Genomic DNA, 13,269 nt, shown 5'->3' on the forward strand with positions numbered 1-13,269 from the left:
GCGGAAGGGGGGTGTTTCTTTTGAAAGCAGATATGCAAGTGTCATTACAGCACGAAGACTTTTCAAAACGGACCAGATCAAACCAACACTTGTTTTCTCTAGAATCAAGGAATTCAGGGAGAGAAAGGCTGCGTGCGTCTCCCACTCAGGGCACCTCCCTAGACCCTCCGCCCGCACGCTGGGGGGTTCCGTTTACCAACCGAAACGGCGCCTGAAAATCGGCCGAACGAATCGAGTATCATTTTTCTTTGTAAATAAATGATGGTGATGAATTAGTCAGGAGCTGGACCAGGCCACTTGCATGATCCATCACGTGCAGAGATGTAGAATACGGTGTGTCTCTCTCAAGATGTTTCCTAAGATGTATGAAGACCATTCACGCAATTAGATCACATTGGTTCTAGATTAGCACTTGACCTTCCTCAGATGGGGCTTCCCTGGTGGCCCAGCTGGTAAAGAACCCGCCTGACAATACAGGAGACGCAACAGACGCGCATTGATCCCTGGGTCGGGAAGGTCCCCTGGAGGAGGGGATGGGAACCCACTCCAGTATTCTTGCCTGGAGAATCCCCACAGACAGAGGAGCCTGGCGGGCTGCAGTCCACAGGGTCACAGGGTCAGACATGACTGAGTGAATGAACAGCAAGAATAACAGCCCCTTCTGTCACCCCAGATCGGGTGGCAGAGCTCCAAGTAGGGCCTGTGCCAGCTTCAGGGAACCTTCAGGACTATATACACACGGTCTGCAGGGTCACCGTGTCTGGGACTGTTTTCAGAACAAACACCCGTCCAGGTCGGGCTGTGTTCCAGGCAGCCAAGCTGATGCGGGCAGGTGGTCCCGTCCGAGTCTCTCCATCTCTGAAGCGTGGTGGCGTCTGGAATGTCATCAGCAGAAATTAGCTGATTTCTAAACAGATAGGAGTTCCTGGTTCGCGTCCTGTTTCCAAGTGTAGAATTCCCGAGACCTGCTGGTTTCCGTGCAGACCTCCTCCATGTAGATGCCGTGCTTGGCGCAGGGCAGGCGCCCTCGCTGAGGGAGCAGAGGACTTGTCACAACAGGGTCTCTGCTACCCGAAGGGGCTGGGGCCATGGGAGCCGCCAGGTGACAGCGTCTGGTGACTCGGGGGAGAGGTCGGGGCTGGAAGACCCTGGTAAGCATCTTGCTGAGACGGGACGTGTGAAGCCCAGAAGTGTGTCCTGCAGAACAGGGCTGCCCCAGAGGCCGTGGCCCACCAGGGAGCAGAGACTGCCCAGGGCACAGGTCAGCCGGATGGCAGGGACCCAGAGCCTCTGCGTGGATGCCAAGGCGGGGCGGGGGCACCTTATGTAAATGAGGGGGTCACGGCGGTGCAGGGCGAATGAGGAGAAGTAGGATGGGGCACAGGCCCAGGGCAGACAGGGCTCCCGGGGACAGGATCGGGGGAGGTCAGACCCTTGTGGGTAGCTGGTGGTGGTTTAGTCGCTAAGTTCTGTCTGACTCGTGCCATCCCCTGGACTATAACCTGCCAGGCTCCTCTGTCGTGGCATTCTCCAGGCAAGAATACTGGAGTGGGTTGCCATTTCCTTCTCCAGGGGATCTTCCCGACCCAGGAATCGAACCTGGGTCTCCTGCATTGCAGATGGATTCTACACCACCTGAGCTACAGAGGAAGTCAGAGTGAAACAAACTCTACAGCAAGGCAGAGAATTAGGGGGAGGGGGCAGGCTGCTGGCAAATAGGAGGGGGGGGTGGGCCTCCAGGAAGCTGGCTCTGAGACTGGGTCCCCACAAGATGCTGACTGGGAGTGCCTTCAGTCGACCCGGGGCCCATCAGAGTTCACCTGGGCGGACACCATTGGCTGGGCCATTATTTCCTCACTTTGTCACGGGTGTGGCCATCGCTAAAGACATGGTCCAGTTGAGGGGGCTCCCGGCAGCAAGGCAGGCCCTGGGGTTTGGAGGCCCCCTGCCCTGCCCCGGGCAGCAAGCCCTCGCACAGAGGGACCTGGAGACGACAACAAGTTGGTCCCAAGGGGGTGTCAGCTTGTTCAGACACAGGACGGCTGCCCGCCGCCAGCTCTGTTGTTTGTCTGAGAGGCTCCTCAGCCGCCCTCCTGCTAAACGTACGCCTGCAGGGACAGCAGCTCATCTGTGTGCTGCACGTTCTCTGTGGGTGGAGCACACACCTGGGCTCGTGACGTGACACGGGACCTCTGGCGGCCCAGCGTGCCCGCCGGGGGCCCGCCCACAGGGACACTCAGGAGGCCTTCCCCACGGATGGGTTCCCAGGCTGCCCTGTCGGGATCACGGTCTAAACTCGGCGCATGAGTGCTGTGCTGACCTCATTGATACACAGTTTCTGGAAAATCTATTTTCAGATGCAGAACGTGGGCCTTCTGGCAGGTTGTGTTTACCCCCAAAGGGAGGAGCCTGTGAGGTCCAAAACGGAACATTTGTGCAAAATCAGAGCTAGGACAGGGAGCTGGCCTGGCCAGCTCTGCTCTGAGTTAGCCTTCTCAGCAGACCCTTTTCTAGGCACCAGCTGCTCGCCGTGGAGGCCGCTGGCCGGAGTCCCAGGGACGGATCTGCGGAGACCCTGCCCACCTCTGAAGTGCAGGTGCAGAGGGCCATGAGTGCCGCTGACTCTGCAGAATCCATTGATCTCTCTCCAATAGGATAAAGCCTCCCATGAAATATTTAAGCGGCAGCGTGCCATCGTCTGCGCTCCGGCTGTGCCTCAGCGCTCCTGGGCTCGGGCCATTTTTAAGTGCTCCCAGGTCTTTGGCCTGGATTTCCCCTCCCAGCAGGTTTCTCTGTACAGCCTTCCCGTATTAATCTGGTTTTGAAAACTGTTAGCAAAATTCGCCTATTAGGGAAAAGTGGACTTCAGAGGTTTGCTCACTGGAGGGTTTTGGAGCCCACAGGCTCTCTGTGCTTCCCTCGTCCTTCCTGGTCAAGGTTAATCCGCCTCCAGGATCAAGGTCAGGCCTCAAAACCTCCACGGCGACTGGCTTTCCCCCTCGCCCTTGCTCTCAGGTACGTTTCTCTGCCTGCCATCCAGGCGGTAGGGTCACCGCCCTGCTCCTGCCCGACCCCACAGTCTCCCTTGTGCCTTCCTGGGGGAGGCGTCCGGAGTCTAACTCCTTGGGACCTCCAGCTTCTAGTGTCCAGGTGATAATCGAGGGTGGACAGAAGGAGAAGCTGTTACTACCTCACAGCTGCAAGCAGGGGTGTGTGCTGCTGGCCAGGGCAGAGGCAGGCGGGCGTCCCTGGGAGGGTCTGGACGGTCTGTGGGCCGCCCACTCTGATCTGGCAGGGGCTGCATCTGGGGACTCGAGGCGGGGACCAGGGAGGCACCGTGGCTTTGGGTGAGATCCCCTGTGTCTCCTTCTTCACCACGGGCTGTTCCATGGCCGTGCGACCCTCTCTGGACGCGGACGCCTGGGGTGACGTGGTTCTGCTCTCCTAATCAGACCACGCCAGCACGGGCACTCACATGGGCAGGGAGAGTCCTGGTTCAAACAAGCTAGGACCCACCCTAGATGTCCCCGGGCCTGGAGGAAGAGGACTGTCGGGTTCTTGAAAGAGGAGGAAGCCGGGATGTCTCCCTGGAGAGGCTGCGTGGGCCAGAGCGTCCCCCTGGCCCCAGTGGCCAACGCCTTGAGGCAGAGTCAAGGTCACAGGACCCTGAGCCCCAGGGGCCTAGGTTTCCTCTCAGCTGTGAAGGAGAATGAGACGAGAGGTCGAGTTGGCCCGTCATCTGTGGACCCGGCTTGCCCCCCGGGGTCAGAATCCCGTTCTCTCTTAACTTTTTCTCCCAGGAAGCATTGTAACCTGCTACAAACCCTGCAGAGCAGTAGGCGTTTGTCTTGCTTTGTTTATAGGAGTGGAAAAAGCATCATGCTTTTCCTTAAGATAGAGCAGAAGCCACCACGTGTGCTGGGCCGCCCTGGTGGTCATTTCCCCTGGCCTGTCCAGCCCCCGCCGCCCACCTGTGTGAACTGCGTTATTGACACTTTCACAGCTGCTTATCTGCCCCCAGTTGCTTGCTATTTAGGTCATGGTTGGTTGTGGTTTCCATCCTGGTAACTGTGAACACTGAAAAACAATGTCAAAACAAAGCCTCCGTTACTTTTTTCTTGTCAGCGTTGCAGCTCCTGACATGGATAGTTGATCGTGTAATTACTGCTCTGCGGATGCTCGGAGTCGTCGGCACCCATCACCTCCTTGTGTCGTTGTTACCTTGTTTGCACTGAGATGCAGGGAATCTGACAACTCATTGATGTGGCAGTGCTCCTGGAAGGCGGGGCTGCTGTTCCCGGAAGTGGGGTCTGGCTGCTGGAAAGCAGACAGATTTCTGGGATTATTTGCGAAATTACTATTATTTTACAAATAATCCCAGAAAGCAGACACTTGAGAGGCAAGAGTGGTGGAAAGGAAAGCTTGCTTTGTTCCAGAGGGGAGGGCAGACTCATGTCCAGAGGCCACTCCCTGGCCCCAGCCCTCTTCCTGGCCTGACAACTGGGGGGAAGAGCTTATACAGGCAGAGAGAGGGGCTATACTTGAATAAACAGCACAGACTCTGGGGGTCATCTTGCAGTCGGTCATCAGGGGTCTTCCCGGGTCATCTTCATTGTTTGAAGCACAGAGAACCTTCAGGCCCAGGTCAGTTTGTTCCCATTTCCCGAGGCCAATTCTCAGAGCTGTGGCAGCTGCAGTCTGGTCCTCACATTGTTAACTTCCTCAGTCTCTACAAGGCAGCTCACAGCATGCGGCTCAGAATATTATCCACGGCCCTCGAGGAGGAACTAAAGTCCTTGACTTTGCTTAACGACTAAGCTGTGATTGTTTCATCCTGTTTGACTGCTTTCCTTTGCTTCTGCATGTCCCCAGTCCTCTGATTAACCTTATTCTTTGGCTAAAGTCTTCCACAGTCAACAGGCCAGTGGGGGACCTGGGGGGCACGGGAGGACCACAGGGTCCAGCTTGCTTCACCCGCCGCACGTCAGCCGCCCTGAGCCTCTGCTCCTCGCTGCAACCTCAGCATCCTCGGTCGCTTCTCCTGAGCTTAATCCCGGGCTCCATCTACAAGGCAAGAGTGATTGGAATGGCGGGCACACCTTCTAAAGAGATAGTGGTGGCTGTCTGCAGCCGGCAGAGCAACGCTGAAAGGCATTGAGCTTGTGCTCACATGCCTGGAAAAGACAACCTTCCCCGAAGAGACCATCTCTGCCCCGACAGTCCCTGACTGGCCCTCGGGGTCAGACCTGTCAGCAAGTGGGGCGTCCGCTCTCGGGTTCGTCTCAGACTCGGCGTGTCCCCACTCAGGCAGCTGCAGCCTGGCCCCACAGGGACTTTCTGTTTCACTCTCCAGCTGATCTGGCCTCCGGGGGCCCCAGGGGAACAGAAAAGAACGATCATTCCAAAGTGCCTGCAAGTCTGGGGGGGCACCTGGCTGAGTGGGCAGCTCCCCTGCCCGGCGGGTCCATCCGCACCCCGAGTCCAGGCTGGAGTTTTAAAAACTATTTGTTTTAATTTATATTTTAATAAGTAAGCCTCTGTTTTAAGTACGGTTTTAGATTCACAGGTAAATGAGCAGGTAGTATTAATAGATACAGCTCCATGCCCCTCCCCAACAGCTTCACCTCTTGGTAACACCTTGGATTAGTGTGTCCTGGTTGTGACACTGATGACGGACTCTGACAGGCTAGCTTCACTACAGCACATAGCTTCCATCAGGGGCTGCTCTGGCGGTAAAGAAGCCGCCTGCAACGCGGGAGACCTGGGTTCCACCCGGGGGTCGGGAAGATGCCCTGGAGAAGGGCATGGCAGCCCACCCCAGCGTCCTTGCCTGCAGCGCATGGGGTCGCAAAGAGTCGGACACGACGGAGCAGCTACCACTTTTGACTTTGGCAGTTCGCGTCAGGGTTCCCTCCTGGTGCTGTGCGGACTTGCGACCTTTGACAAGCGCACAACATCCTGTACCCACTGCTCCATGTGGTCCAGATTAGTACTGCTGCCCTGAAATCCTGTGTCAGCGGCACTTTTAAAACCATTTCGGTAATATACTTCATTTCACCCAATATATCAAAATGATCATTTCAACATGCACAAAAAAAAGATAAAAGTTAATGATGAGGTAGTTCCCGGACAGGACACAGCTAGCCAGCCCAAGATCCCATCCTCTTAGAGCAGCAGTCAATGTAAAACAGATGAATTGCTTATTTCTGGAACTTTCCATCTCATATTTTTGGACCCCTCATCTGATCACGGGTGACTGAAACCGTGGAAAGCAACACCGCGGAGTCAACGGCACCTTTTGAGAGCTGGGTGCATGATGAGAGGCTGGCTGGCTGAGCCCACGCTGACCAAGCCACACACACACTCTGAGAGAAGCCCAGTCACCTGTCACCCCAGAAAAAAGAAGGTGCATTAGTGCAGTGCCCCGCAGTGCCCGGATTTAAACCTGATGTGTGGATGGGCCCCCCTCTGCCCTGCCCTCAGGAAGTCGTCATGCACGTGGCAGGCGTTTCTCCTCGGGATGAGGGGGCTGGCCTCAGGAGGACCAGACCCGAGGGCAGCACTGCGTGGCGGACCGGCCTGAATTTAAGGTCAGAGGACGCATTGATTCCTAGGAAACTAGGATGCATCGTTCTCTCCCTACAAGATACAAGTTCAGCTCCAATAACACAGGTGAGTATTTTAACCTGTAAAGCAGGCGTTTCCAACTGATCTAAAATGAGCCCGCACAGGTACACATGGAAGCTCGCTCCACGTGCTGAGACAGACAGGGGACCCCGTGGAGGAGCTCTGGCCGGTCTGCGTGGACTGAGATCCCGGGTCAGTGCCGCGGCCACGCTCAGTGGCAGGTGGCCTCTGGTCAGTTATGGACACTCTCTCCGGCTGTCTTCCTTCCTGAAAGGGGACCCTGCCTGTGAGTGCCTCGTGGAGCTGCTGTGGGGCTCGAGGAGGCTGGGGCAGAGCCTGGCACGCGGCGTGTCCCCCTCAGCTGTGAACGTGGAAGCCCCTAGGTCACTCTTGTTGCCACCTCTTCTCTGGTTCTGAAATCTGGGAGCCCCGCTCAGGGCAGCCAACCCTCCTGACCATCAGAGCAAAGGGAGGGGTTTGCTTTTCTTTTCAAATATGATTATGAACGTGTGCTTGGTTTTCTCTATTTGTTGACACTGGAATTAGAATAAACACAGAGGAGAAAGTGGCATCAAGTACCAACCCGGTAGAGATCTCTTCTTCTTCTTCTTCTTTTTAATACATTAACAGATTTCACTTTCTTGACTCAATGAAACTACGAGCCATGCCATGTAGGGCCACCCAAGACGGACGGGTCATGGTGGAGAGCTCTGACAACACGTGGTCCACTGGAGAAGGGAATGGCAAACCACTTCAGCGTTCTTGCCTTGAGAGCCCCATGAACAGTTTGTAACGGCAAAAAGATATGATGGTTGGATGGCATCACCTGCTCGATAGACATGAGTTTGAGCAAGCTCCGGGAGTTGGGAGGCCTGGTGTGCTGCAGTCCAAGGGGTTGCAAAGAGTCGGATATGACTGAGTTACTGACCTGACTGATAGATTGCTGGTGTTGTCAGCTCTACCCACACAGTTGTGGCCTCGCTCTGGAGCAGGAATGTTCCCGGTGACTTTGCAGGAAGCCCGTCGCAGAGCCAGACCTCAGACAGGGCACTGCATGGGCTGTTGGCATCTCCCTAATGTGTGGAAAGAAAATCCCTCTTTAAGGTGCAAACAATTATTTAAGCAGGAGGTACAAATGGAGGGGTATTACTACCTGCTGCTCTGCGAGCATCAATGCAATCGATCGCTAACTGCTCTCTTCTGCTGAGCTGACTCGGAAGAGGGGCTCACCCACAGCGGCTGCAACAAAAAAGGCGTTTCACCGGAAGGGACTTTGGATTTTTTTTTTCCAACTAAATAACCATCTGAAGCTACACTTGAGGCTTTAAATAGACACTTGCAAACTTTATTCTCAGGGCAACTAACTTCACCACGGTTGTTTCTTCTTTTTTTCTCCCCACTGATCATATTCTTTAAAAAAAAAAAAAGATTTATTTTTAAGTGATATTCTCTTGAAAGACATGAATCCAGCAGCATTTATGTTGTCACTGCTGGGAGAAGCCAAACATTCCCACAGAGACATTGCCACAACCCAGACTGCGCTTCAGGGTAGCAAGGTGTGATGGAGGGAGTTTGTGAAAGGTGGCTGTATTTTTATAGAGAATTTTAAATGCCCGTCACGTGACCCCCTCCGCCTGCCCTGGTTTCTCACTTGAAAGAGAGAGTGGCTGTCCTGCCCTGCCTGCATCCCGGGGCCCAAGTCACTTCCTTCCAGGGGAAGGGGTGCAGGGCAGAACGCCCCAGTTGTGCCGTTGGTGTATTTGAACGGCAGACAGCTGAACAGCAGCAGACATGTGGGGAGCTCTCTGCACCCCATCCCAAGGGCCTGGAGGAGAGTGCAGACACCCTTGTGACGGTGCCCCAGCCTGAGTGCTCCAGTACCAGGGGGCCCAGCGGCCCCGAGAGGGTCCACACAGTCACCCAGCCCTGCTCTGCCCTTCATTCCCCACGTGGTGGCCTCCCTGGGATTACCGGGTGCTTTCAAAAGCTTCAAGTTTTCTCCTCTGTCGTGTTGCTTCTCTGCAAGGTGCTGCTCTCCACGAAGCTGCTGGGAAAGCCCGAGTCTCAGCCACCCTTTCAGTTACTCATCGCTGGGTGCTCTGAGTGAATGCGTGAGGCAACTGCTAAAGTGCTTCTGGTTGTTTTCTCTGGTTGACCTGCCTTCTGTCAATTGGGTCTGCAAGACCTCGGCCGAGAATCTAGGAGGGTTGAAGAAAATATATTTTCTCCTCCCCTATGAGGGCTTGCGGGCTGACTTGACCTGCAGGTGAAGAGCAAGGTTGGACCAAGAATCACTTACAGAAATAAGACAGACAAGAAAGACAAACACTATACGGCCTCACTTACGTGTAGAATCTAAAAAGCCAAATTCATAGAAGCAGAGAGCGGAGTGGTGGCGGCTGGGCTGGGCTGGGGTGTGGAGTGTCGGTCAGAGGGTACAGACCGCCAGTGTCAGAGCCAGCGGTTCTGGGAGCCAGGGTAGAGCGGCGACTGTGGTTAATAACATTGTATTAGACACTTGGAAACTGATGAGAGAGTGGAACTCAAATGCTTTCAGCACAAAAGGAAATGTTAGATATGTGATGTGATTGTATGTCAGTGAAGGCCAGCGTGGAGGTCAGGGTGGAGGTCAGGGTGGAGGAGAGGGTGGAGGTCAGGGTGGAGGAGGGGGTGAAGGTCAGGGTGGAGGCCAGGGTGAAGGTCAGGGTGGAGGCCAGGGTGGAGGCCAGGGTGGAGGTCAGGGTCAGGGTGGAGGTCAGGGTCAGGATGGAGGTCAGAGTGGAGGTCAGGGTCAGGGTGGAGATCAGGGTGGAGGCCAGGGTGGAGGAGAGGGTGGAGGTCAGGGTGGAGGAGGGGGTGAAGGTCAGGGTGGAGGTCAGGGTGGAGGTCAGGGTGGAGGAGAGGGTGAAGGTCAGGGTGAAGGTCAGGATGGAGGTCAGGGTGGAGGTCAGGGTCCAGCCCAGGGTGGAGGTCAGAGTGGAGGTCAGGGTCAGGATGGAGGTCAGGGTGGAGGCCAGGGTGGAGGTCAGGGTGGAGGCCAGAGTGGAGGCCAGGGTGGAGGTCATGGTGGAGGTCAGGGTGGAGGCCAGGGTGGAGGTCAGGGTCAGGATGGAGGTCAGGGTGGAGGCCACGGTGGAGGCCCATGTGGAGGCCCGGGTGGCAGTCGTTTTGCAATATCTGAATGTATCACGTGAACACCTTGCACACGTTAGCCTCACACAATGTTCCATGTCAGTTATGTGCCCTCTTCTCATCAGAGACATGGGTTTTGGAGTAAGAGCTTGAAGCCCAGCTCTATTCATCAGCAAAACTGTGACTCAGAGTCACTCAACCCCTTGAACTCTAGAATCTGCCTCTATGAACTGTGGCACCGGTTGTCAGGTGGAGGAGAGGCACGGCTGAGGAGACAGAGTGGTGTCCTGGGAGAGAGGGCCCGGCTGCCCCCAAGGTGCATGGAAGGACTCGATCCCGTCGCCTCCCTGCAGGCCCCACGGGCTCGGGTGCTGCCCAGGCTCAGTGGCAGGTCTCTTTGGGGGAAGGTGCAGAGGGCTTCCCCAAGTCCTGGGGGCCCAAGCTGACCCAGGAGTCTCCCTGGGGGCTGGACCCAGCCTTCCTCACTCGCCATCCCTGTAGAAGGCGGGGCAGGGGGGCTTCCCAGAGGGGAGGGGTCTCCAGTGCTCTCCGACTGTGACCCGGGCCCAAGGGGGCCAGCACTGCTGCTCCCGGCTGGCCAGGGGTGCCCTGCCCTCTGCTGGGGGCAGGAGCAGGGATGGGCCTGGGGGGGCTGGTGAGCAGCTTCAGGATGCCAGCTCTTAGCCCCTCTCCCCTGCTGGCTGGGGGTGTCTTCATGCAGCAGAGGGGGCGTGGCCTGGGGGGAAATGACAAGACAGCCTGCCCTCAGGCCGTCAGTGAACTGGGCCATGAGAATGGCCACCGCTGCTAACTGGGGAGTGCCGCACGTCATCTCTCCACTGATCCTCCCAGGGTCCGCGGCTTCCTGACCGGTTCTTCTTTAAAGTCATGGCAAGGTGTGGAACGAAGTCTCTTCCACAACAAGCCATGGTGCTCATTGCTGTTGGAAACATCAGAGTCAGCTGGCCCCGGGACAGGGAGGGTGGAGGTGTCTTTGGGGAGAGGACAGTGTCTGCCTTCACAGGTGGGTCTCAGACATCTAAGGGCTGGTGTCCCCTGGTGGGAGAAGGTGCAGTGGGCAGTCGTGGGCACCTATGAGAGAGGGTTCTCTTGGCCCAGGAGGCTATTGGGGGCAGTGGTGCTGGCCCAGGAGTCCAGCTGAAGTCAGCCTGTGATACTGCCTGGAGTGACCCCGCCCGCCCACCACACTCCTCCGCCCCTGGAGACCCGCCCCTCCGCTCACACCGGTGGTGATCCCGGCTGTTCTGTCTGTCCTCTGAGTGGCCACTTGGCGGGCAGCTGGAGCCGGGCCCCTGGCCCACCTGTCAGCCAGGCCCTTCTCAGCCTCCAGGGTGCGGGGTCGGGGGGACATCTGAAACTTTGGCTGGAGAGGCTCCAGGTGGGTCCCTCCAGGGTTCGGGGAAGCAGCCGCTGCTGCCCAGGGGTCAGGACATGCAGACAGAGGCAGGGAGAGCAGACGCTATTGGGGGTCTACCTGGGGGATTCGGGGTCCAGTCATCCAGCGTGTGTGATCCCACTCTCGTCCTGCACTTCCTGAACATTCTATCCTCGAGGGCCTCTCCTTGGGGCTCCCTGCCCGAGCCTGGAGTGACCCCAGGAGACACCGAGATGGAGACCTGGGCAGTCTTGGGTCTATTGACAAGGGACTCAAAGCACCCAGTTTGGAGCCCGAGGTGGCTCCTGGCCTTAAGAGGTTTGGAGTGACTCTCAATGCTTCCAGCTTTTGATTCCATCAGGTTAGACAAACACTGAACTTCGTGGGCATGTTTAATTGTTGTGATTTGACTGGGATTTACTGGGCATCTCCTGTGCACCAGGATGCCTGTAGATACTGAAATGGCGCAGTAGTGGGGCGTCTCTGCTTGTGGGGCTGACGGTCCAGACCCTCCACCTGTGAGACATGGAACTCAGCTGAGGGCACCTGCTCCCGGCAGCCTTGACGCTGGTCGCACGGTCAATGTCAGAGCTGCGCAGGCAGGGGCACAGGGCGTCCAGGGTACTGGGCATTTTATCAGTCAAGGTCGTCATCCATCCTCTAGTCACGCGTCTGTGTTAGAGCCATTTAATTTATGCTCTAAACCTGACTTTATGCACACCTCCATCTTTAGACTTGTCCCAGTGCTCAAGGGAGAAATTGAATGCTTAAGAAATAAGATCAACATCTGTGCCTTAAAAACGCCTCTGCAAATACTTTCTGATGACTTTATCCACAGGAACACAGGTCCTCAGCTGGTGTAGGTAATCCGCTCTTCTTTAAGAACAAAGGAATTGGAGCCAGCACGCCTGTTTACCAAAACTAACAGACTGCGAAGTTGAAAGTGTTCGATTGTTTCTAAATAAATTCTAGATTGGGGAGAAGCCATCCGTCTCCACCTTCCCTGAAACTCACTGATAAACTGTAAATCCATTAGGCCGGGCTCTCCTCTGCCATTTAGAACCGAAGAGAGGAAATATTTATACAGGAAGCCTGATGGCTGGGGAGAGACGTTCCTGAGGACGTGATTCATGTGTGGTGTATCGTCAGAGGACAGCTGTCTTCAAGCTCCACTTTAATTTCCTTATGATCTTTGTAATATTTATTGTTCAAACAGAAGCCTGTGCATATTTATGGGAAATAGCAGAACTTTTCATAAGAGCGGCGCATAAATCCACGCACTCTGAGAGGATGGAGACAGGCGAGGTCCTGATAGGCAGGGATCTTTGACATAATTTTCAATTAAAATGGAGTTGAGCGGCACAGGATTACGATCATTCCTCATTTTTATACCGGCTCCCAGGCAGGTGGGGAGTTCAAGCTCCACCTCATCAGGCTGTTTTCTAAAGGACTCACCAGCCAAGTCTGCTTGGGGAATTGAAGGGAAGCCTGTCTCTCCAGATGCCTTTCTTTCCAGTGACTGTTTAACCCGGAAGGTGGCGTTATCTTGGGGCTCCCGTGGAGGTTTTTCTTTCGGGAGATGATGCCCAGACTCTTCTAAGAGAGCAAAGGAGGAACCGCAGAGAGTAACTGAGCAAATACTGTCCCAAGTAATAACGCAGGAGGTGAGGGTGACCCCCGACCTGATCGAGTGAGCGCTTGATTGCCCCCCTGACAAGAGAACGCTCTGGTGGAAATGATTTTGCCTTTTCCAAAGCTTTCACCTGCAGTGCTGCCCAGGTTTGAGCCAGAGGAGGTGTGGCTTTGTGAACTTGAGGGCTCACTCTAAGCAGGGGCTGTGAATTTGCTTGTGCTGGTGATGAGGGTCTCACCCCTCAGCGATGGAACAACTGTGGGAAAAGAGATTCATCATCTGAGACTCAAGTGCCTCTGTGGTGAGGTGGAGGTGATACCACCCCCTTCAGGGATTCAGGAGGATAAACAGCCATCTGCAAAGTGGATTGCGTTAGTGGCTGGTTCTACCTCCCATGACCTCTCTGCCTATGTCTGAGCCTCAGGAGGATGTGAGCTGGGTGGCCTGCTGCCCACTGTGTTCTCGGGGCAGGCAGATCAGT

At 55.7% G+C, this 13,269-nt stretch overlaps 1 protein-coding gene across 1 annotated transcript; it reads right to left on the reverse strand.

Moving 5' to 3' along the window:
* Positions 1–907: 907 nt before the first annotated feature.
* Positions 908–10,816, reverse strand: LOC120873654 (putative GPI-anchored protein pfl2). Its single transcript, XM_040254453.1, has 5 exons — positions 9,562–10,816; positions 9,238–9,459; positions 2,103–2,274; positions 1,859–1,984; positions 908–1,030 (listed from the first exon to the last, which is right to left on the reverse strand). Exons 1-5 carry the CDS (start codon positions 9,927–9,929, stop codon positions 908–910), a joined length of 1,011 nt encoding a protein of 336 aa, XP_040110387.1. The 5' UTR covers positions 9,930–10,816.
* Between the last annotated feature and the right edge of the window lie 2,453 nt (positions 10,817–13,269).

This window comes from Oryx dammah, unplaced genomic scaffold (genome assembly GCF_014754425.2).
Source record: "Oryx dammah isolate SB20612 unplaced genomic scaffold, SCBI_Odam_1.1 HiC_scaffold_14, whole genome shotgun sequence".
Lineage (NCBI taxonomy): Eukaryota > Metazoa > Chordata > Mammalia > Artiodactyla > Bovidae > Oryx > Oryx dammah.

Coding starts and splice junctions, on each gene's coding strand:
- LOC120873654 (XM_040254453.1), bottom strand. CDS start 9,929: ATGAATAGAGCTGGGCTTCAAGCTCTTACTCCAAAACCCATGTCTCTG. Junction 1,985..2,102: donor TGCTGTCCCTGCAGGCGTAC/GTTTAGCAGGAG, acceptor TGTCGTCTCCAG/GTCCCTCTGTGCGAGGGCTT. Junction 1,031..1,858: donor ATGGCCACACCCGTGACAAA/GTGAGGAAATAA, acceptor CTGCTCCCTCAG/CGAGGGCGCCTGCCCTGCGC.